The sequence below is a fragment of the Polyodon spathula genome, chromosome 6, assembly GCF_017654505.1.
Source record: "Polyodon spathula isolate WHYD16114869_AA chromosome 6, ASM1765450v1, whole genome shotgun sequence".
In the NCBI taxonomy this organism is placed as follows: Eukaryota; Metazoa; Chordata; class Actinopteri; order Acipenseriformes; family Polyodontidae; genus Polyodon; species Polyodon spathula.
Window position 1 is genome coordinate 52,300,335 of NC_054539.1, and position 23,457 is coordinate 52,323,791.

General features: G+C 35.7%; 1 protein-coding gene across 2 annotated transcripts in view; it reads left to right on the forward strand.

Annotated features, from left to right (window-relative positions):
• The window catches only part of LOC121317314 (sorting nexin-17-like), a 30,296-nt gene extending 12,290 nt beyond the window's left edge, over positions 1–18,006 (forward strand). Inside the window, exons 6-15 of one of the 2 annotated variants that reach the window (XM_041253120.1) lie at positions 1,022–1,112; positions 7,272–7,359; positions 8,620–8,689; positions 10,589–10,681; positions 13,999–14,202; positions 14,669–14,797; positions 15,031–15,108; positions 15,343–15,408; positions 15,791–15,832; positions 16,379–18,006. In XM_041253120.1, the coding sequence (XP_041109054.1) occupies positions 1,022–1,112; positions 7,272–7,359; positions 8,620–8,689; positions 10,589–10,681; positions 13,999–14,202; positions 14,669–14,797; positions 15,031–15,108; positions 15,343–15,408; positions 15,791–15,832; positions 16,379–16,498 (981 nt within the window). In that variant the 3' untranslated portion in view covers positions 16,499–18,006. The remainder of the gene's footprint in view (positions 1–1,021; positions 1,113–7,271; positions 7,360–8,619; positions 8,690–10,588; positions 10,682–13,998; positions 14,203–14,668; positions 14,798–15,030; positions 15,109–15,342; positions 15,409–15,790; positions 15,833–16,378) is intronic. The other variant, XM_041253121.1, reaches the window with a different exon arrangement.
• Positions 18,007–23,457: the final 5,451 nt, after the last annotated feature.

Below are 23,457 nucleotides of genomic sequence, written 5' to 3' on the forward strand. Positions count from 1 at the left end.
TCAAGAGATTGCAATATACAGTATGTGCTGTGCTGATGAATGTAGTACCGTGTGTGCTGGTTAACTTTTTTTCATTATCGGTGGGGCCCACATAGCAATCCTTCCCTGTGGCCCATGACGGCTCTCGGCGGCCCTGGTGTCAGATGTGAGCGAAGTGATAGGCGACACTCGTCCTGACTATCATCAGCTAGAAAAAATTGCACGTATGATAGTCCTGTTATGCAGCTAATAGAAATGCAGAATACATAATGGCTTTTCAGAATACTTATTTCAATAAAGGTAAACTAATCCTACACGCCAGCTAAATCCAGTTCCCTGGAAATGGACTGCCAGATGTTCTCCCTCATTGCTGTGTCCTTTTATTGTACAGCTCTGGGTATTTTCGTACTGCGAGAATTATCTTTTTTTCTGCCGTTGTTTACTGAAGGTGCTCAGGGGAAGCTGTTCCTCATTGGTCAGTGCGCTACCTGCCGTGTGACAAAATCGCAAAAATAGACACATCCTATTTTTTTTCACATCGCTTCAGTGTGTCCTGTGGCATCGCAAGGAAGTGTGAACGGCTCATCTCAAATAGGTGTCTGTTTCCTTCTGTTTGGTAAGACTGCCAGTTTAAATTCAGAAGTCAAATAGATGTCTGTATTTATATTTGGTCTACTTGTAAAGATCTTCTGTTCTGAGGAAGTAGACACAGATAACAGCATTTGTGCTGTACTGATATATCTAATATATATATATATATATATATATATATATATATATTATATATATATATAATATATATTTTTTCCAAAAAGGAAAAATGTCCTTTTCTGAAACCCACAACAGTTGTAATGTGTGTGTTTTATTTGTCATTACAATCACTATGGAGATATCAGTATGTTGTTCACAACTCATGCTAAGAAGAAATGCACTTTCACCCACACTGTTCATGTTGCCATTATTTTCCAGGCACTCGTAATTTGGACAGCCTAGGTCTGGCTTTCTATGACTGCATGTTTGTGTTTTATTTTATTTTATGTAGGCTGTAGCTTCGAAGTTAGGTCTACCTGATGACCTGGTTGGATACTTTAGCCTTTTCCTGATCCGAGAGGGAAAGGATGAGGGCTATACTTGTGAGTATTTTGAAGAGTATTTTTTATTTTATTTTTTTTAATATATATTCTCTGAAAGTCAGGTTAAGTTACTAAATGAACCATTTGCTTTCATCAGTAAACCAACTTTAAAAGGCCCCATCAGATGTGTATAGTTTAATATAACATTTATTTTCAGAGATTGCTTTTCCTTAAGCACTGCAGTGGCATGGAAGGTCAGCTACAGCGCTGCTATCTCCAGTTTCGATTCCCTGTGCTGTTTTAAGTATTTTATTTACATCCGTGTTTTCTAAATTAATCATCCTTGTATGCAATTGTGAAAGTTCTGGCTCCAAGAATTCCAATAACGTAGTTGTCTGTCTTTTTGCACCCTTTCCAAGTTTTTATAGTATTGACTGCAAGGGTTAAGTACAGGGGTCTAGATTTTGAAATTTGGCAGTTCCTAAAGATTAGATTTGTGGCAATTATTTGGGAGGCCAAAAAGCTGGCCAAGAAGGGTCCCAGCAGCTTAACAGATGCTTACAAAAAACTTTAATTTTTTTTTTTTTTTTATTACCACATTTCCTGGTCTGTATTGAACAGTTTTTATAGTAAACAAACCCTGAAAGAGCTTGCATGCACATTAGAAACTCTTTTTTTATTATTATATATCGTGCATATGAGCAATTTTCAAATAGCTATGTTAGGTTGGGTAAAAAACAAAATCTAAAAAAGTTACTTATTTTCTACTTTTAGAAACAATCCCCTGTTCAGCAGACTTTTGCATCCAAAAGTGGCACACCAAATTCTGTTCATTTACAGTGCCTATAGTAAGTATTCACCCCCCTTTGACATTTTGACAGTTTGTGTTACAACCTGAAATCTCGATGCATTTAAATGTTTTTTTTTTCCTTTGATTTACACAACCTGTGTGCTTGGGGTCATTGTCCTGCTGAAAGGTGACTCTCTGCCCCAGTCTTAGGTCTTTCTTGCAGACTGAAGCAGGTTTTCCTCAAGGATTTGCCTGTATTTAGCTCTCTCCATTTTTCCCTGCTGATGAATGCTGCCACCACCATGCTTAACAGTAGGGATGGTGTTACCTGGGTGATGTGATGTGCTGTGTTGGGTTGGCCCCAGACATAACACTTTGCATTTAGGCCAGATGATTCAATTTTTGTTTCATCGAACCACAGAATCTTTTTGCCACATCTTTTCAGAGTCTCCCACATTACTTTTTGGAAATTCCAAGCGGGATTATACATGAGCTTTTATTCAGAAATGGCTTCCTTCTTGCCACTCTTTTATACAGGCCAGATTTGTGGAGTACCTCAGCTATTGTTGACACATGGACAGTTTCTCCCATCTCAGCCATGGAACGCAGTTGTCATTGGCCTCCTTGGTGGTTTCCCTGACCAATGCCCTTCTTTCCTGGCTGTTCAGTTTGGGAGGACGGCCTGCTCTAAGCAGATTCTGGGTGGTGCCGTATACCTTCCACTTCTTAATGATCGACTTGACTGTGCTCCAAGGGATATTCAATGCCTTTTGAAATCTTTTTATACCCCTCCCCTGTTCTGTGCCTGTCCACAAATTTATCCCAGAGTTGTTTTGAAAGCTTCTTGGTCTTCATGGTAGTATCTTTGCTTTGAATGCACTACCCAACTGTGGGACCATACACAGGCAGGTGTATTTAGTCTGAAATAATGTAAAAAAACCTTCATTGCACACAGATGGACTCCATTTAACTTATTGTGTGGATTCTGAAGGCAATTGGTTGCTCCTGAGCTTATTTAGGAGTGTCATAGCAAAGGGGGTGAATACTTATCTAATAAAGACTTTTTTCAGGTTTTTATTAATTGATTTGTCCCCCCCCCCCCCCCCCCCCCCCCCCCCCATTTTTTCCCACATTGAAAGTGTTAAGTAGGTTGTGTAAATCAAAGGAAAAAAAATCCCATTACATGTGTCAAGATTCAGCTTGTAACACAACATACTGAAAATGTCCCAAGGGGGTGTGAATACTTCCTATAGGCACTGTGTGTACATCTTATTTCTTAATTTTTAAACCTCTGAAAAAAATGACAACGGTCTGCACGAAAGCTCATTTATTCTCTATATTATTTTGTTCTATGCACCGTATTGTGTTCTTATTTTTAAGATGCGTTTTTTGAGCGCAGGCTTTTCTTTTGTTAATTTAGAATAAACCACTAGAATCTTATAACCAACTCTTAATATAAACACCTATTAAAGTAGTGTAAAAGTGTTTTTTTTTTTTTTTCTAAAATGCTTTTTGTTAGTCTCTAATGTACAAAATATTCAATATAAACTTTATTTTGTTTACTTCAGGCTATATATATGACATCCGTTATACATTTTGTTACATTATTTATTTATTTTTATGAAAATGCCAATTATGTACCATAAACAATACTTGGATAAATATTAAGCACTGTGGGTGTAGAAAATATCTATAGCATTATTTTCTTATTGTATTTTGTGGAAATTGTCTTTTTTCTTCTTATTGCCTGGTGTCGGTTATGGCATAATGTTGGTTATAATAATGAGGTTTTTGTTTTGGTGATATTTCTTGCAAATAAAATAACCAAGTTAAATTTAAATAAAGCTTATTGTACCAGATAATAGTAAGTAGGTCATTCATGTAATGCAGAGAAACAAATAAGACTCTCTTTGCATAGTAGTTATTTCACTACTGTTTCAGGGTTACGAGCTGCAAGCTCTTACATAAACCATTTGCATACACAGACGTAGAGTTAAACCTATATTAAATATACTGCTTTTCTGCTTCATCACTACAAAAGCTTGCAACTCACAAAACTTGAAATGGATCAAACTGCTAGGGAATGGGAGTCTTATGTTCCCTATTTGATTACATATAGGGCATAACCAAAGTTGGAAAGGAAAGTCTAAGAGACTTCACAAACCAGCCTCCTGGCTCTGGTGTCAAATTGTTTCAGAAAAGAACTGAGAAGTAGGGAAAGACCTACATTTTGAACATTAGCATTCTGTGTGAGATAATCAGATAGCGATTCTACGCTTTCAATGAGAAACAGTGTATCAGATGAAAGATAAACAAGATGAGTCATTGCTTCTGAAACCAACTTTTTTAAATTCTTGAAATAACAAAATGTTGCATGTAGGTTAATTCTGGTTTTAACATGTTATAATGAATGCTGTGCTAACAAAAGTTTTGCTGACCTAAGTTAAATAGTAAGTTGCTTAGCAGCTCAGAATTAGCTTAAAGTGCAGAAGAAAAGTCCATTTATTTAAAAAAAAAAAAAAGGGATGGAATGAAGTTTGTTCCTAAGTGTTCCCACGGTGGCTTGAGGTAGAGACATCCAAAAAGAATGAGCTCATTAGATTGTCCAATTATGTTTTTTTTTTTGTTTTTTTTCAGTCTGTAAGCTGATTCACTTAGTATCACTTAAGCGATGTGCATACATCCTACATTTTATAAATGTAATGTCATCAAAAAAGTAAAACTGAACAAAGATGATGTGGTTATTTTTGTTTTTAATAACCCACAGGAAACATGGCGGTTTTAACCTATTTAAAATGTTCTTGGCCAATTATTTAACACGTAGAATCGCCAGGTGTGTCAATTTGACATTTTAGAATTTAAAATGTAAATTACTCTGCGTTGGTCAATCCGATGTAGTTGTCCATTCTTGACTTTTCCTAAATACAGTGAACCCCAATGATAATTTATGGTAATTCCATAGTTACGGTGATGGGCTTCTTGAATCAAAACCTTCTTCAATGTCCAATAGGTTTTATATTAACCAATTCCATGTCTTTTGAAAATGATGTATGAATTAGACAAATAATGAGTAATTAAGATTCATGGTATGTGAAAAAGTAAGTGAACCCCTGGTTTTATCAGCTCAATTAAGGGGATAATTAGAAAAAGGTGTTTAAATAATTAGGTAGATCTTCAGGGGTGCGTTTGGGAGGCCCCACCCTATATAAAGATCAGAAACTTTGTGAGTCTGGTCTTCACCATACAGATGTGTGGAAACACGTTATGCCACAATCAAAAGAAATCTCTGAGGTCCTCAGAAAAAAAGTTATTGATGCTGATCAGTCTAGAAAGGATTTCAAAGCCATTTCTGAAGATTTGGGGCTCCACCAATCCACTGTCAGACAGATAGTCTACATATGGAGAAAGTTCACAACTCAACTATCAGAAAAAGACTGAATACGAATGGTGTTCATGGAAGAATAGCCAGGAGGAAACCACTGTTCTCTAAAAAGAACATTGTGGCCCTTCTGAAGTTTGCCAAAGAGCACATAGATGATCCACAAGACTTCTGGAACAATGTTCTCTGGACAGACGAGTCAAAGGTATTTTGTGGCCTCAATGAGAAAAGTTAGGTTTGGCAAAAACCAAACCTTGCGTTTTGAACAGAAGAGCCTCATCCCAACCGCCAAGCATGGTGGTGGGAGTGTGAGGGTTTGGGGAAACCATCACACTAGGGGAAAGGAGGAGGTCAATGTGCAAATTAGCCACGCGTAGCGTTCTTATGCTGTTTTCGCAGACAGCTTGGGAAAATGTGGTTTCCATGCACAGAGAACAGGTACAGGAGAGAATCTCACCTAGAAATCCATAGTTGTCAGGTGACATCTTGTTTGAGTGAAACTCTAAAGCACGGTGTTAAGCTCATGCAATGAAGCTGGTTTAGGATTGCATTGGCTGCAAAATAGGGAGTTGCATATTATTACAATGTGCAGAAATGTATTGGACGTTTGAGAATTAAATAAAGCCAGTCTTAATTGGTTTCATTAAGTGGATACCTGTGCACTCCATTCATTTGAGATGCAGAGAAACCTCTGTTCAGGGGACCAACAAAATGTGGCTTTAATATCGGTGTTCAAATTGTTAGTGTTTGATTTTGATTGTTATTAGTTTATCTGGTTAAAGCATGTAGGTTTCATTAAATCACTACAGTTAATTGGACACCGCTTTGATATTTTTGTGGTCTTAATATGAATGTGTGGTCTCTTTTAGGGAGGTGGCTCAGTTTTACTGTTTTCATTTATTTTCAAATGTGAAGTCCTTGAAATGTCCCAAGTTTAATTATACGAATCCTAATTACACTTTCTAGATGTAATGACAGCAGCAGATATCTTCCTGATGCTTATTAAACAAACCAAAAAAAAATATATAAAGTTAGTAAAGATTTCAGGTATGTTTTTTGTTTTACTGAAAATAGTACTTGTTCTCTATTCCCAAAGGATATTGGGGAAACGTATTAACTTGCATCCACATTAGCACCTCCTATTCTGTATTTTATTGCTGTTTGGAAATTACAGATCCCATGATGCATTTCGAGTTGCCGTAGCGCTCGCGCAAAAATGTGTACTATCCTTGCGTACAAGAACAAGAAAGACATTGCTACAGATTTCAACAGTCCCTCAAACATTTTGTCAACAAAAAAAAAAGGGATGCAATCATACAGGCTTGAACTGGAAACTCATGAACTTGATCATGATTTGCTCAATACCTGGATGTTGAGGACACTTGATTTTATGGATAAAAAATGCCTGTGATCAGAATGGGACATGTGGGTTTCAAGTGCAGTTCATTTGCAATGTGTTTTTTTTTTTTTTTTTTTACTCACAGTATTTTTAATAAAATCCACAGTACTTTTTATTGTTCTGTAATTGGAAATTGATGTGCGTTACTCTAGTTTCAATAAAAACTGACAGTATGCATTTAGCTTTAGATTCCTACTAAAGACGTTTTATTTTTGGTGGTCCCTTGAAATTTATATTAGCGCAACTTTACTGTATTTTCAAGGATCTTAGATTGAAGTAGACCAAAAAGTAAGCATAATGTCAGACCTTTTCCTCATCTGATTTTGTTGGGCTATTACATGATAGCTGCCACATGAGACGTATGTAGTAGTACTGGTGAACCCGGTGTGTGCTGCTTCTGACCAAAAAAAATACATGTTTTTGGGTACTGCTCCACAAAGAGGAAGTTGTCAGGTTAGTCGGCTAATTTTAAAGTGACACCATGAGGTTATAAACCAGTGACAGCTTTGCATCTTGAAAAACAAACTGTGATAAAGGTTTTGAACAGCTGGTTCCTGCTTCTAATGTCTCCTAGTTTGACTTTTGCATGAAAATGCATTATCCTTGACTTGCTTGTCTGTGATACTTTGTTTTGTTTTTCAAAATCCCTAGTTGTACGAAAGCTGCAAGAGTTTGAATTGCCGTTTGTATCAGTCACCAGCCTTAGGAACCCAGAGTATCGAATCGTCCACCGGAAAAGGTACAAACCTGTTGCTAACATTTCCTCAATAACAGCCACTTCGTCATCAAAATGTCAAATGTTACCTTTCCTGCTTAGTAATGTGGAGCCTTGTGATTAGAAAAGGACAGTTTGGTCCCCAAGAGTCATGTATGTGCAATGTGGGGAAGGAGCCCTCATAGACTTAATAATAATAATAAACTGAAGTATATAAAAGCAAGTCCTCTGTACTACTCGGACTACATCAGTCTTTTCTACTGTGCTTCATTATTTGTAATGCTAACTGAAATATGGAGCCTCTTCTAGATAATTATTTGAGAAATGTATCTAGTACATTATTGAAAGTTACAGCATGAATTGTTCTGAAAGCCATTGAAAGGGCATTTCCAAATTCAGGAATGGCTATTGTGCTGCAGCTTTTGAAGATGTAATGGTTAATTTATGCTAGAACACTCTCAAACACCAAAAAAGTACTGTATTTTTTACGGTAACTATAAGGGCGTCTACGTGAAATACTTTACCTGCACTAATGCAAAGAGATCAGTGTTAAGTTATCTTTATCTCAACATTTAGACAAAAAGGTATTCTGCTTATTGTGGTTTATTATAGATATTTGTGACAGGGAAGCATGGCCTCTATTTTTTTCAACAGGATAGCTGAACTGCTTCAATCTGGTTCTAAAACTGGTTTTGACTGAAGCTTATATAGATGTTCTCCATTATAGGTCAAACAAGTGTGTCAAAAGCTGACCTTAAAGAATAAGTAGTGGGGTTCTGAAAATTATAGCATTCTACATCCCTGTGTGTTGTTACAACTTGTTACATTTCATACCTTTTTAATTTCTCTTTTCATTGTTAACATCCTGACAACTTTTTACACTTAAACGTTTCAAAGCTCTTTTCAGAATGTCCACTCTAGTGCACTGATAGAGCAAGGATTATTGCTCCATAGGTAACACATCAATTATAATACATGATGTTGTACGGAAAAGAAAAGACATAGCAGGTGTAAAAGTTTTAGAAGTGTTAAAAGTTGTCAAGATGTTAACAATAAAAAGAGAAATTACAGGTCCGTTATTTAAACAGTTGTAGCATCACATGGTGATGTGTAAAGCTATATTTCAGAACCCAGCTACTTACTCTAACTTAAGTTTGTTTTCTTGTATGCAGCCTAAAGATGAAAAGGTTAAAAGACGTGCCAAGGCAATATCCAGGCTTTCTTTCTGAATCCACACTATCACTATGGTAACTAACCCTCTGCCTGTTTTATATTGTTTTGCAGTTACTGGGATTCAGCATATGATAACGACATAATGGATAACGTGGTTGGACTAAATTTATTATATGCGCAGGTAAGTTCAGACATACCAGACTACCTAAAATGCACATATCCATGATTTAGGTAATTGAGAAGTTGTGTTGCTGCCAAGTGAATAGTCATTCCTATGAAAAGCAAATGATAAATTACAGCATAGCTGTAGAAGTCCACTTTGAAATTTATGTAGGCTACAAATGACGGATCGCAATTGTTTTTACTTTGAAGATCTGTGATATGCTGCTTCCTTGTCCTAATTCATGTCTTATTATGACCTGGAAAGACATCTGGAGTTGTCTAGCATAGAAGAGCAGATTACATACTGATAACTGTTTACATCATTTAAGCAATAAAATCACAATCCATCTACAGTTTTACTTTTTGGAATGGATTAGAAGTCATCCATACTCACAGAGGCTCTATGCAATGGCTTGCCTTTGAGTGCAAATCCCTGCTTTTCCTGTGACTGACATGTTTTCAATGTGAAACACCGAAGTGTTGCTAAAGGGCGCTTAATACATTCTCTGCACAAACAGCTTTAAATAAATTGCCAGTAAAAAAATAAATAATAATAATAAAAAGTCGAATTTAGCTTTTCTGTAATGCGTGGGTTTTTCATGTAAGAAAATCTAAGACCTAAGAAATAGAGGCGCTATATAAAAATAGATTATTATTATGTATAATAGGCAAGGTTCACTGGAATTGTTTTATGAGCACTATGTACTTCATTGGACATTTTAAACTTGTTTTTAACATTAACTACACAGAAGTGGGAATTCCCATAAGCAGTAAGGTCATTAAATTGCTGGTATAATATGAAGGTTTTCTCTGTTGTGTAATTGTTTTACACTTTCTCAAAAGATACAAGGTGTGTGAGGTTCAAAGACAAATCACATGTAAATTAAAATCTCTGAGCTAGGATTGTGTGACTATACCTAGGTCTTATTTACAGTATAGTGCGCTATACTGGAATTGTGCAGGCTTGAGTTCTGAAGACTTGTAGATAAATTTAGTGCTGATACCTTTTGTTTTGCAGTGCTCACAAAATACCTTTCAAAGTAAGTCTTGCTTCCTTCAAAACATTTGGTCTGTTATCTATTCCTGTATCAGTTAGAAGCATCTGCAGTATTTCACATAGCGAATTTCAATGTTGGCAGAGCCCGTCTCCTCTCCAGTAAACCTCCTTGCAGCCCGGCAGTTCTATTAAGACAGATACAGTGCCAGATTTATAGTACTGAGTTGCAGTTTTCTTCCTTTGCCAGTTGTAGTTCAAATGAGGCACTTTATGCCAGCCAATGTAATGACCAACTCCATCTGGAACATTATGTTTGATGCTAACGGACTTCATTTTTCCTTTTTTTTTTTAAAGAATGTCTTAGATGAATTTTTTTTTTTTTAAAGTGTGTGTATATATATATATATATATATATATATATATATATATATATATATATATATATATATATATATATATATATATATAAATATATATATATATATAAGTAAATAAAATAAAATAGCAGGTCAAATGTTGATATGCAAGAGGCATAGGTGATTCTGCAGGCTAATTCACTCATGTCTCTCCCTTTGAGACCTGATCGTTCATTAGTAATGTGCTTCCTGAGCAGTAAGTGGAAATTGTTGTCAGTAGCCAGTGCCTCAGCTTTTAGTGCTCTAAATTTTCCTCTAAAAAATGTAAAAGGCAAAAATAATAAATATAAAAAATGGAAAAAATATCATAGTATTATTGAGGGAAAATGTTAAACTGACAAAGTGTGACAACTGAATTGCAAACAAAAAAAAATGTGGGTTCTATGGATTGCTTCTGTTGTGCAGTATTGTTGAACATGCTGCACAGTCTTATTTTACTATGTAACTGTAGATTTGTAGTTCTCCTTCTCTCAGACATGCTCACTTTTATTTTATTGGGCTGCAGACAGTTTCCGATACCGAACGAGGCTGGATCCTGGTGAATAAAGAGCAGCATAGACAGCTCAAATCCCTGCAGGAGAAAGGCTCTAAAAAAGAGGTGAGCAGAGAAAATAATACAATTTCAGGATCTTTTTATTTATTTTTATTTAGGTATTGTGTAGTAGTGCTGTATAGTAGTACTGGGACAAATATCTTCGAACGAATATCAGATGTTCGTGTTTGCTAGAAATGACAAATATGTGAGATTTGTGGTATTTATAAAACAACAACAGGATCAACACAGCAGCTCAAGCCTCTTTTAAAATTTTTGTTTAGCAAAAACCAGATTAGGCGAGCGCACGCATAGTGATCTCTCTGGAAGGCTATCTGGGTCAAAAAAGAGTTGTGCTGCTTTAGAGAGAGTCAGAATCCCATGGGACAGAAAGGCAATCACTCTGAAATGCCTTGCTTAAACAGTGCCCAACTTGCTTTAAATGTTGTTGTAGTGATTTTTATATAATTGTATATATTTAGGGTTTCTAGTTTTTGTTTATTTTCCATCTTTCTCCCTCTCTTTAAACATTAATTAATAGTTGTTAAGCCTTAACTGAATACCAGATTGTTTAAATTAGCGATGCACTACTAGAAACTAAAGCAGTGGAAATTAATAAACCTGAATTCAATGATTTTAGAGCCAGAACGAAATGCAGGTTCAAATCCGATCAGATGCATGTCGTTTGTTAACTCAATCAAGACATGAGGGTAAAAAGAAACAATTTCCTTTGGTAATTAGTGTTTGATTAAGAAAGCAAATCAATTTTTTTTGCGACTTTCTGTTATGTGGAATGTAATATACCAAAATCAAAATGGTGAGTTTTTTTTTCCTTTGTTTTACAATGCCTTTTCAGTTTATTTGCTTGTTCAGTTACTAAAAGACACACGTAAACCTCATGTTATTTTATGAAAACATGTCTATGACCACAAGAAACGGCAATGTCAAGGAATGAAAAAAAGTAATAAATAAAATGCAGTGTAACCTTTTTTATTTATTTATTTATTTTATTTTTATTTACTACTCTATCATACAAATACCCTAGAGCACCTTGGGAGTTTCAGTATATTGCTTTTTACAATTAGATTTTAAAGAAAAATAACTAAAAAGGAATCGGTTCTCCAGGTTATTATAGCAAGCTATCATATCTGTTGTATCATCTAGAAAACAGCCACTATTACTGTGTAAAGAACGGTTTAGGTTACTGGGGGCAGCCAGGGACAGTATTCATGCAATATATTATTGGTTCTGCATTCAATAGAAGTCATTTGTCAGCAGCCCATGTTAAGTGGTGCTGCCAGGAATGGATGGATGAATGAATGGATGAAAATGGGAGACCCAATTAAAGAAATCTGGCAGCCTGTTGCAGATGCTAATTAGTAACCATCATTAGCACCTGCCATAACTGAGACCATTCACTCAGTCTGTGGTGGGTTAACAGACTGCAAAAGATGTTGAATGATGTGTGGGTCAGATGTTGGTAGTCCAGTATTAGTGCTAATAAGAATCGGCTGCATGTGATTTACAGTGGAATGCTAGGTGTTCCCAAATTAATAGCTGGGTGGGAGGAAGATAAATAAATCCAGAAGTGCCTAGTTAGTAAAATAAATATTGCATGCAAAACTGTGTGCCAGTGTTTTTGGCCTTGTAGTGACAAATAGGCACTTCCAGATGTCTGGAGACTTTGTATATACAGTGGCTCTCGAAAGTATCTCTCTCCCCCCCCTTGGACTTTTCCACATTTTATTGTTTTACAACATGGAATCAAAATGGATTTAATTAGGAGTTTTTGCCACTGATCAACACAAAAAAAAAGTCCATAATGTCAAAGTGAAAAATAAAATCTACAAATTGTTCTAAATTTAATTACAAATATAAAATAGAAAATAATTGATTGCATAAGTATTCACCCCCTTTCCTATGACACACCTAAATAAGTCCACCTGTGTTAAGTTAAGGTGCTTCACATGATTTCAGGTTAAATACACCTGTCTTTGGGAGGTCCCACAGTTGGATAGTACATTTCCTAACAAAAACTACAGCATGAAGACGAAGGAACATTCAAAGCAATTCTGGAATAAGATTCTACAAAAGCACCACTCAAGGGTAGGATATAAGAACATTTCCAAGGCATTGAATATCCCCCAGAGCACAGTAAAGTCCATTATTAAGAAATGGAGAGAATATGGCACAACTGTGAATCTGTCTAGAACAGGCTGTCCTCAAAAACTGAGTATCCGGATGAGAAGGGCACTAGTTAAGGGGGCCACCAAGAGGCCTATGGCAACTCTAAAGGAGTTAGTCTTCTATGGCTGAGCTGGGAGACACTGTGCATACGGCAACAGTAGCCTGGGTGCTTCTCAAAACTGGCCTTTATGGGAGAGTGGCAAAAAGAAAGCCATTGTTGAAAAAAATAAAAATAAAATACTCGCATCAAATCTTGGCTAGAGTTTGCCAGAAAGCATGTGGGAGACTCTGAGACCAAAATAGAGCTTTTTGGCCTCAACGCTAAGCGCTATGTTTGACGCAAGCCTAACACTGCACATCATCCTAAGAACACCATCCCTACCATGAAGCATGGTGGTGGCAGCATCATGCTATGGGGATGCTTCTCTGCGTCAGGGCCTGGAAAGCTTGTGAAGATAGAGGGCAAAATGGATGCAGCAAAGTACAGAGAAATCCTGGAGGAAAACCTGCTGAAGTCTGCAAGAGACCTGGGACTTGGGAGAAGATTCACCTTCCAGCAAGACAATGACCCCAAACGTACAACCAGAGCCACACTAGAGTGGCTTAAAAACAAAAAGGTCAATGTCCTGGAGTGGCCCAGTCACAGCCCGGACCTCAATCCAATTGAGAATATGTGGAAAGAGTTGAAAATTGCTGTTCACCAAAGGTCCCCGTCCAACTTGACCGAAGAAGAATGGGCAAAAATTGCAGTGTCCAGATGTGCAAAGCTGGTAGAGACTTATCCAAATAGACTCATGGCTGTAATTGCTGCCAAAGGTTTTTTTCACTTTGACATTATGGCCTTTTTTGTGTTGATCAGTGGCAAAAACTCCTAATTAAATCCACTTTGATTCCATGTTGTAACACAATAAAATGTGGAAAAATTCAAGGGGGGTGAATACTTTTGAGAGCCACTGTAGCAACATAAATAAAAATGTCAAGCTACATAAAGAGAAATAAATCAAGGACATGAAGAAAAATCATATCTAACTGATCAACTTTGTGTTGCTGAAGGCTCAAGGCGGAGGGATGAATGTCACAGACGTGTGGGGAATATGGTAGCATCTGTCAGGCATGTCGAACAGTGACCTTTCACAGACCCCTTGTTTCACAAATCCATTTAAAATAAATCTGTTTGTGTTTCTTTGCTTGTGTAGTTTATCCGTTTTGCTCAGACCCTGAAGTACTTCGGCTACATGAAGTTTGATCCCTGCATCACAGACTTCCCAGAAAAGGGCTGCCATGTGATTGTCAGTGCTGGCAACAATGAGTTGAACTTTCATGTCAAACTTTCAAATGACCAGATTAAGGATGGAAGCTTTAAAGTGACGCGCATGCGGTGCTGGCGGGTTACTTCCTCAGTAAGTAGATATGAACGAGTTCTAATATCTACATGAATATGAATAGTTTACAGTACTTTGTAATGTTGTTTACATCCATGTTGGCTTTTAATTTACCAATTAAAACAAAGTAGTGTGCAATGTAGAATTATTTATATTCTGACAAAAACATACCATGTTTGTGTCATCTGTACTGAGTATGTCATACATTACTTATAATTTCATGTGTGTGTGGTGTACTATATATATATATATATATATATATATATATTATATATATATATAGGTATATCTATATATAATATATATATATTATATATATAAATTATTTTTTCAAAAACAAGGCACGATTTGGCCAAAGGTCATGTTACTGTTTTTACTATTTACCCATTCATCAGAGTAGTTTGTTTCTACTGACAGATTCTGAATCTCATGACCTTGCTGTATAAAAATTGTATTAAAGTACTTTTTTGTTTAATTTCTTCAGCAGGTCCCTGTGGCGAACGGTATGGCAAATAGCGACACCTCTGGGAAATCTGACATTAAATTGGAACTGGCGTTTGAGTATCTCATGAGTAAAGAGCGCTTGCAGTGGGTCACCATTACCAGTCCACAGGTAAGCCACTGTTGCTAAACCTTATTTAACACCCAGTGATCACTACAGGGTCTAACCAGCACATATTACTAGTGTACGGCCATGCTGAGTAATTGGGTTTTTCTTTTGATGAATAGAACTGATGAATGAATAAAGGCACTCTGCCTATGGATTTGTGCCTCACAACGCACAATATGTCTTATCGTGCACCCAGGTGTGGGTTATTGCTTAATTAATGCTCATTGCACTTCTAGGCAATTATGATGAGCATCTGTCTGCAGTCTATGGTGGATGAACTGATGGTAAAGAAGTCTGGTGGCAGCATCAAGAAGGTTAGTATCTAAAACCTGAGTAATGTGGGGTTTTATTATTTTTTCAATTTATTTTTTATTAATATATTGTTGGTATTTAGATCTTTGGTTAAAGAATGTTGTATGAAAATCACAAATCCAGTTCAATGTGTACAATTTAAAAACATGTAATTCTGAGATTTGTATTAATTTCCTTTTTTTTTTTTTTTTTTTTACTGTTCTGATTTTATATATATATATAATATGATGCTGAAGAAACGTCATAATGGTTCCCTTCGTCGGTCTGACAGTGAACAAGCTGTGAAATCTCCTCCTTTATTGGTAAGCATATTTCCTGTATTTGTAATATTGTTTTGGGTTAAAGAATTAGGTAACACCCATTGAGTTTCATAACCCTGGTCCTCTAGCCCCATGTCCACAGGTCTGGAACCTATATTGGGTTTGAATGTACATCTACAGTGCAGTACAGCACTCAGACTTCTGAAACTTTGTTTCTCTTTAGTCTTCTTCCCCAGACTGCACGAAAACAAAGAACCCATCTTCAGAAGAAGCATTAATTTTGTGTAAAATACAAAGTATTCTGCACTTGGTTTAAAAATAAGATTACCTCTCGGCTGTTCTGTGTTTAAAAATCAAGGGATGTTAAATGTAATGCTGCTTTCGTATGATGTTGACTGATTTTGTCCATTATTTCCCCACATAGGACTCCCCTGACTCAAACAGAGAGCCTATTGTTAAACTGTCGGTGAGTTGAAAAGATATATATTTTATAATTTTGTGTGATGCAAAGTTAGTCACCTGAGAAGATTGAGCATTGATAGAGGGCTAGAAAACAAGGAGATATAATAACATACAAAGAGAGATTAAAATTGAAAATTGGTATCCTGGAGACTGGAAGATGAGAAAGGGAAGCTGTTTATTAAATACAGTATTTTCTTAAAAGCTGGTTATATTATTTCAAATGGGTTTAGTTGGTGTAAGTGAATGAGGGACGATAGTGTGATCCCATAGGGAATGGTATTCTGTTTATACAACGAGCAGCCTGGTCATAAAATTGGAGCAAAATAATTATATACAGGAAAAGCTTTTGTTTTGAAGACCAGTTTTTATTGATTGATAGTGGAAAAACCACCTGAAAGTATGGAATTAATGTTACTAAATGAAAAGAAGTTTACTCATGCTACCTGCTGGTACATTTCACTACCTTGCACTATTCTATGCCTCTGATTGGTAATCATATTTGTTACTTTAATTGTTTTCTTTTTCCCCCTTTTATTTTCTTTTGCTGCAGAGTAAGCTCACTTCGGTAACCCTGCAAGGGATCAGCACTTCCAATCCTGCCAAAGACATCAGCGGCAACAATATCCATGGCAACTATGCCTTTGAGGGGATTGGAGATGACGATTTATAAACATAGCTTTCCAGTCATGGCTGCGGAAAGCAAAATATGTAATACAGAACTCTGCAAGATTCTTGGCCACCTGAGGGAATTTGGATTTCCCATTGTTGTTGTTGATTGAGTTATAATTTATAGTTGCCTTATTGGGTTAAAATCATTACTGTGCATTTCTTTCAGGGGTGGTCAGGTGACAGGAACATAAAGTACCTTGATCTACTTCAGACAATTTCTGTTGTTAATCAGTGCCAAAAGAACAAAATTTGCAGACTGAATCCTTCATTTTCTGCATAAGTTACATTTCTTCTAGATGCATTTTATCTGGAAGGAAGTCACCTGCTTTGAAAAGCAAAAAAAAAAATAAACTGATCAACGTGTTTTTGGAAGGGCTGAAATATCCAGAGCAGATTCAATTAAATTATTGTATGTGTCCCAAACGATTGTCCTGGCCTGTGATAATTCATTCAATTTAATTAACTTTGTCTCTGACAGTCTTCAAGCAGCGTTGCCAATTTCCAACATCAGGACTATCATGATTTAAAAAAAAAAAAAAAAAAAAAACCCTAGTGATTCATGCTGTATGTGTATATATATATATATATATATATATAAAAAAAAAAAAAAAAAAAAACCCACACACCTTTGTAAAAGTGTATTTGGGTTGTAAATAGATTTGATTGAAAAAGTCTGCTATATAACAAAGCACAGTTTTGAGTTTAAATTGAAATGTGAAATATATACAGTGCCACAACAGTATGCCTTTTGTACACAGTAATACTGTAAGTTTGTAAATCTCTTGTGTATTATGGGGGGAAACATCTATTGATAAAAGGCCTTTAAAGGGTGACTTTGCACTTCATTATAGGACTGCTATTTGGTCAGTGATGCACACTGCTTTATAATTGGATATTGATATTTTCTGTAGTGTGACGTGTGTGAAAGTGGTCGATCGATCCACTCTACTGCCTTTTATAGGTATAATTTATCTCCCTTTGTCAGTACACCTTTAATATTTGAAAAAGGTACAGTGAATGTCCACTGTATCATGTGATATGAGTTTTGAAGCCAGCCTCTCTTCCCTCAGCGTGAATCTTGCAGTGTTTGGTAGAGTTCTGTAGAAAAGCTTGCTCCTGTTTTAACAATCATTTTGCACAGAACTGAGTATTGAATTGGGGCGGCTGTCGTCGAGAACCTTCTAATTTTTCAAAATAAATTAAAAAAAAGAAACCTTTCTCATAACTGCCAAATGTATAGTTTACTCAAGCATTTTGCACAAAAGGAGCATTAAAGATCACAATAGTCCTTTCTACGTGCATTTAAGAAAATAAGGTATTATGAACATTGTTACCAATTCTCTGTCTTTTAATAGTTATTGTAATCCAAGAAAATAGGTAAAGTAAAGTATTGTAGTAAGGAGACTTACCAATATATTTTCCAAAATAATGTGAACTGCAGGGGGAACAAATGACAGTTTAAATAAACCCTTAAATGTTCAGGTGCCAAATAAATGACATTTAAAATGAGCTGATGGGTGCTTTACTGAATATACCATAACATGTATTTTTGAAGAGCAACATTCATTGCTTTAAGTTAAATCAGCATAATTAATATATATATATATATATATATATATATATATATATATATATATATATATATATATATATATATATATAACATAAACTCTGGCTGTGGAACATGAAATAAGCAATGTGATTGGTTGAGCAAGGTTCCAGCTGTCTGTATATGGGATGGATATGGAAAGTTGGAGCCTTGTCATATATTCTAAATCACTGCGCTGCCTCACAGAATTTAAAGTATCGGACGGTAGCCATCTTGCTTTTACAGTTACAGATGAAACTGAGTGACCAATTACCTGCAAAAAAGTCCCACAGTAGTAAGTAGACATGCTGATTTGGATAAAGAACAATTAAATGAACTGGAAGATGGCAAAAAAAACCCCCCCCCCCCCCCCCCCCCAAAAAAAAAGAAATTGCTGTCTTCTACTCAGTTTCCTGACACTGTCACTTAAAATAATGTATTTTTAGCAATTTGTAAACACTACAGAAAAAATCTGAAACAGAATTGTTTTTCCTGACTATCGGTCAGGTTTTTTAAATTTTTATTTTTATAAAAAGTGGGTTATTTAAGTCCATCACATTTCATGACGCAGTTTACATGCCATAGTTAATATTTCTTCCAATTTTGATGATGTGGGTAAAATCTAAAATAATATAAAGCCCATATTTCATACTCATGTGAAGTAATTTATTCATTTTCTTTGTGCTGGGATGGAAACACAATACATGGATCTTCTGAAGACCAACAAGAAAAATAAGTACATACACAAATAAAAAAAAAAGATACAAATTTTAAAAAAGCATAATGTTGTCACACAAATTTTTGTTTTTCAGAGAAGTGCTAAAGCCATGTTCCAAATAAATAAGCTCTATATTGCAAAAGGCTGGAAGCATGTATTAGAAAAAATAAACTACGGTTCTGAATACAACAAAACACTGCAATCACATATGCACAAAATGTTCAATGAATGAAAATATTTGTAAATACAGAATGAACTTTTCCTTCATCAAGGTTATTGCAAAGGCTAGGGCCATTTTTTTTCTTCAAGGAAATGTCAGTTGCTCATTATTTGCTTGCAGCTTTTGACCTGTGGTGTAATCCTGCACAAATATAAAACACTTTTCCCTTGTGTTCCTGTTTTAGTACAGTATGGCCAAAGCTTTGTATAGTTATTTCACTAGGCTGAGTATTATAACAGTATATATATACTTGCAGTACAATCTTAACTTTTTTTTTTTTTTTTTTTTTTTTTTTTTTGCTATAGGCCCCTTAATTGAAATTCCCCTCCAGTTTGGTCTCCCTAAGTAAACAGCTTTGTGATGTCTACCTAGCAGTCTATGAATAGTGAGCACTGATAGCGCTGGGCTGCTATGGAGGTACAGAATGAATATTTCAAGACAGTAAATCCAATATTGTTTATTTGGTGTCAGATCAAAGCTTGCATTTGTGTTATTATACATTTTAATTTACCATTTCTTGAAATATATTCCCTTTTTAATTTGTTGATAATAATAGGCATTCAATTGATTTAATTTCAACTAGCTGTTTCCACATGTATTGTTTAACTGCCTCAATGCAGTTACAGGAGTGGCCATTATGTACCTTAATTAGTGTATTTAATAGCATGTCTGAAATTTTTTTTTAGAAAACTAAAACAAAAACCTAGTGGTAGTTTGTTTTCCCCAGTCCAGTAAATATCTAGGGCCCTATTAAAAGGCATTCACTCTGTACATTACTGTCAGTTTGCAGAGGTTCAAGTGTATTTGTATGTTTCGAAAAAGTCTTGAAACTATTATCTTTTTTTTTCTGTGCGATGTATTTAAATACGCAAAATAATTTAGAATCAGTAATACAGATTAACCCATTTTACATTACCTTGCTTAATATCATGCCGTTTGATTATCACAATTTTAAAAAAAAACACTCGCCCTGCATCATAGGTTCTTTTGAGAAATTACCTCTCTTAATATCCTCTCACAAACCCGCTTATTGTCACGTTATGTGCAGCCTGTCAAATGCTTCTTGGTTGGGTTTTACTTAGTAGCCACAGGATATAATTTATTTCCAACGCAACGAACAACCAATAATCATCTCGGGTGATTAACTGACATTTTGTGCAGCCTGTCAAATGCTGTGTGGGTGGTCTTAATGGGATACAGTTCAGTTACAAAACACGTCACCAACTATTTCTTTCACAGTGACAATAACCCATGCATTCTCTCTGCACAGGATCATTTCCAACAAGTTCTCAATACAATATAGTGTAACATTAATCTATATCCCCTATAGCCCTTTGGTTCTCAAATCTGGCAATACCACTGTGATAAATATATTAGAATTTACAAGTAATTTTGAAATTGTAGACTGTGGAGATATATATCATGAAATTCACCCAAGAATGCTTCACAATCTAAAACTGTATATTCATAGAGGTAAATCTTCGGTCTAGATTTAAGTCACTAACAGCATTAAGTAGGGTGTTCCAGATATAAGGAGCCTGAAATGCTCTGCCACCGACTGTCTCTTTTAACCGTGAGCTGAACATGCATCTCAGTGGCTAATCTATAACTCTTAATTATTTATTTCTTTATGTGCAGAGGAAGTCATTGCTGTTATGAGAATATGATTGTGTACTGCTGGAGGCTGCCTTAATCTCTGTAGACTGATGATAGTGGACAAATAAAATCTAAGTACTTCTATACAGCAACCCTGCCTTAGACTTTATATAATCCTGCATCTTACAGACATACAGTTTATAAAGATATTAAATATGCTGCACTTCATGAATCACAAATGATTGATAGCCACGTTGTCATCATCATAACATGTTGGTTAGACTTTGGAACTTAGAAATTTCAGTTAATTTTAATAAGTCTCCAAATCATGTAAAGTTCATAAATGAATTTGTGAAATATATACGGTGGCATGTTTCCCTACACCACCTAATGTAGACTTCATACATTGATGCAAATCATGCAGTAAGGTGCTCAGAGAAAGTATAAATAACTTTCATGAGATTTGCTGGAGAAAGGTAAACAGCCATTTTGACTCTGGCAAAAAACAACCAACAAAACCTACACCATTCCTTGCGTGTTCCAATTTGGAGCCAGTGCCTCCTGTATTAAGATAATTTGACACATCCCATTATGTGTCATTCACTAATGCATTTCAATCAGTCACGGTACATGCTGTGTCTGGTTACTTTGCCTAAGGCTCCCCGCCCCTGCCCCGCTTTATACCATGATCACAATGAGCAGCAAGAGACGTCATAGTATGAACTGATGTGAACTTCGGTTTTATTAATGGCACTAAACACACATTTTAAACACAAATACTTCTGAATAAAAGGAAAATGCATCAAAAGCTTAGATTGCCATGAAGAATCTAGCAGTAGCTACCAATCTTGAAACGGCACAAGGAAAGACAATTTGAAGGAACAGACTGTTCACTCAAAGAAGTGACAGAAGGCACTAAAAAAAACCTGAGTATATGGGTCATTCTTCTGAAAAGACTCACTAAATTTAGTGTCCTGAAAAGCTGAAAAGCCCCCCCCCCCCCCCCCCCCCCCCCCCAAAAAAAAAAAAAAAAAAAAAACACTTTTTAAGAATTAAAGCAATTACAGTATGTTTTTTTTTTTTTTTTTTTTTTTTTTTAAATCATCTGTCTTGGGAATGTGTTGTTGGATAGTTGCAGGACACACATGCAAAGCCATACTTCTTTATAGGGTTATTTACTATATTTATGTTGGCATGTACAGATCGTTGAGTAATTATTTCCTTTGAGTTCATAGTCAGTTATAGAAAAGTGCCAAAAATGGTTGGGTCTATCTCTGAAATAAAACCAATCTAACTGGAAGGGTGGGGTGGTTGCCTGTGCTCATAGAGCTATTAAAAGCCCACAGGTAGGTTTTCAATATTTTGGTAGACTGCTTTGTTATAACAATCTACAAGTGTGCATGTTTTTTTTTCCCTTGCCTTTATAAAGGAGTGTACAGGTTTTCAAAGAAATCCTACTAGCTGTTCACAAGTTAAGAGTCTCAGGCTGTCATACAAGAAACAAGATATGTTCTTTTAAATATATATATATATATTATATATATATATATAATAAATCTATATATATATATATATATACACACACACAATATGGGCACTATACCCTGGATATTCATAAAGTGCTGTATTTCCACTTTTACGGCAAAATGACCCACACTGCAGTAGTCGTGATTTTATTATAATATATTATATATATAGATATATATATATATATATATATATATATATATATATATATATATATATATATAGTTTTTGTAAATTTTCTCTAGATTGCAGCACGTACACACAAAAACCTATATTACAAGCCTTTTAAATGTTATTCACAAGCATTTTTTTTTTTAACAAAATAAAATGTATTTCACTTTTTAATAAAACATGTCAAACGAATAAACAGAATATGAATTAAAGACTATTCAGCATAACATTTTCTACTTTACTATGGGTAGTCAGTGTGATAAAGCATAAATGTTTAGGACTCCACAATACTGAAACTTCAGGTGCTTTCATAGCCTTTCCACTGATCTCAAAAGCACTAAAAACAGTCCTAAAGTACTATCATGAACATTTTGGATTCAGAGCTGAACATTTTTGGTGGTTCACAAATGAAGGTGTGTTCAGCTATGTCTATCAAGTAGTTTTAAAAAAATGCAATTTACCAATGCTAGCTAAAATTGTCACAGGAAAGAGTGCACAAAAACACTGTGCAATTTGGGAAAGCTCAGTATTGTGGTAGTCCAGATTATGCCTGATCTCTGTTCTTGACTGGTTGCATGCAGAAGACATTTCCTTACTTTGACCAAAAAAAAAAAAACACAGTGTGATGAGTCAAAGGGTTTTCGGTCTGTGATTCAGCCTCCCGACAGTAGATGGCATCAAACCAACTCGGGACTTCCCTTACCAAGATCTCGTGACCATGGCAAAAGTCATCTTTTGAGGGGCGGCACCTTGGTGAGGGGCGGAAGTACGAGTATGTAACTTCCAGCCACTGGAGTCAAGTGAAGGAGAAGGACACGTGTCGGTTGGGGATTGGTGTTCCACTGACTACAGAGGCGGGACATTACATACTAAAGGGAACGTACTACTGTGTTCGGGGTTGGTCCGAAAATAAAGTAGGCGGAGTAACGGGTGAAGGGAGAGACTGGTTTTGTGCAGCGGGATTTTTGAAATACTAACATTTCTTTTGTCTTTTTTTGTTTATGGTCACCACGAAGACAAATTAAAGACGAGTCATCAGTTTGTTTTGGATTTCACCCCTGCACTCCTTCCCTCACACCATTTTGTTTTTTTGTTTGTTATTTAATCCTTTTGTTGTGTATAGAAAATAAAAATAAATTA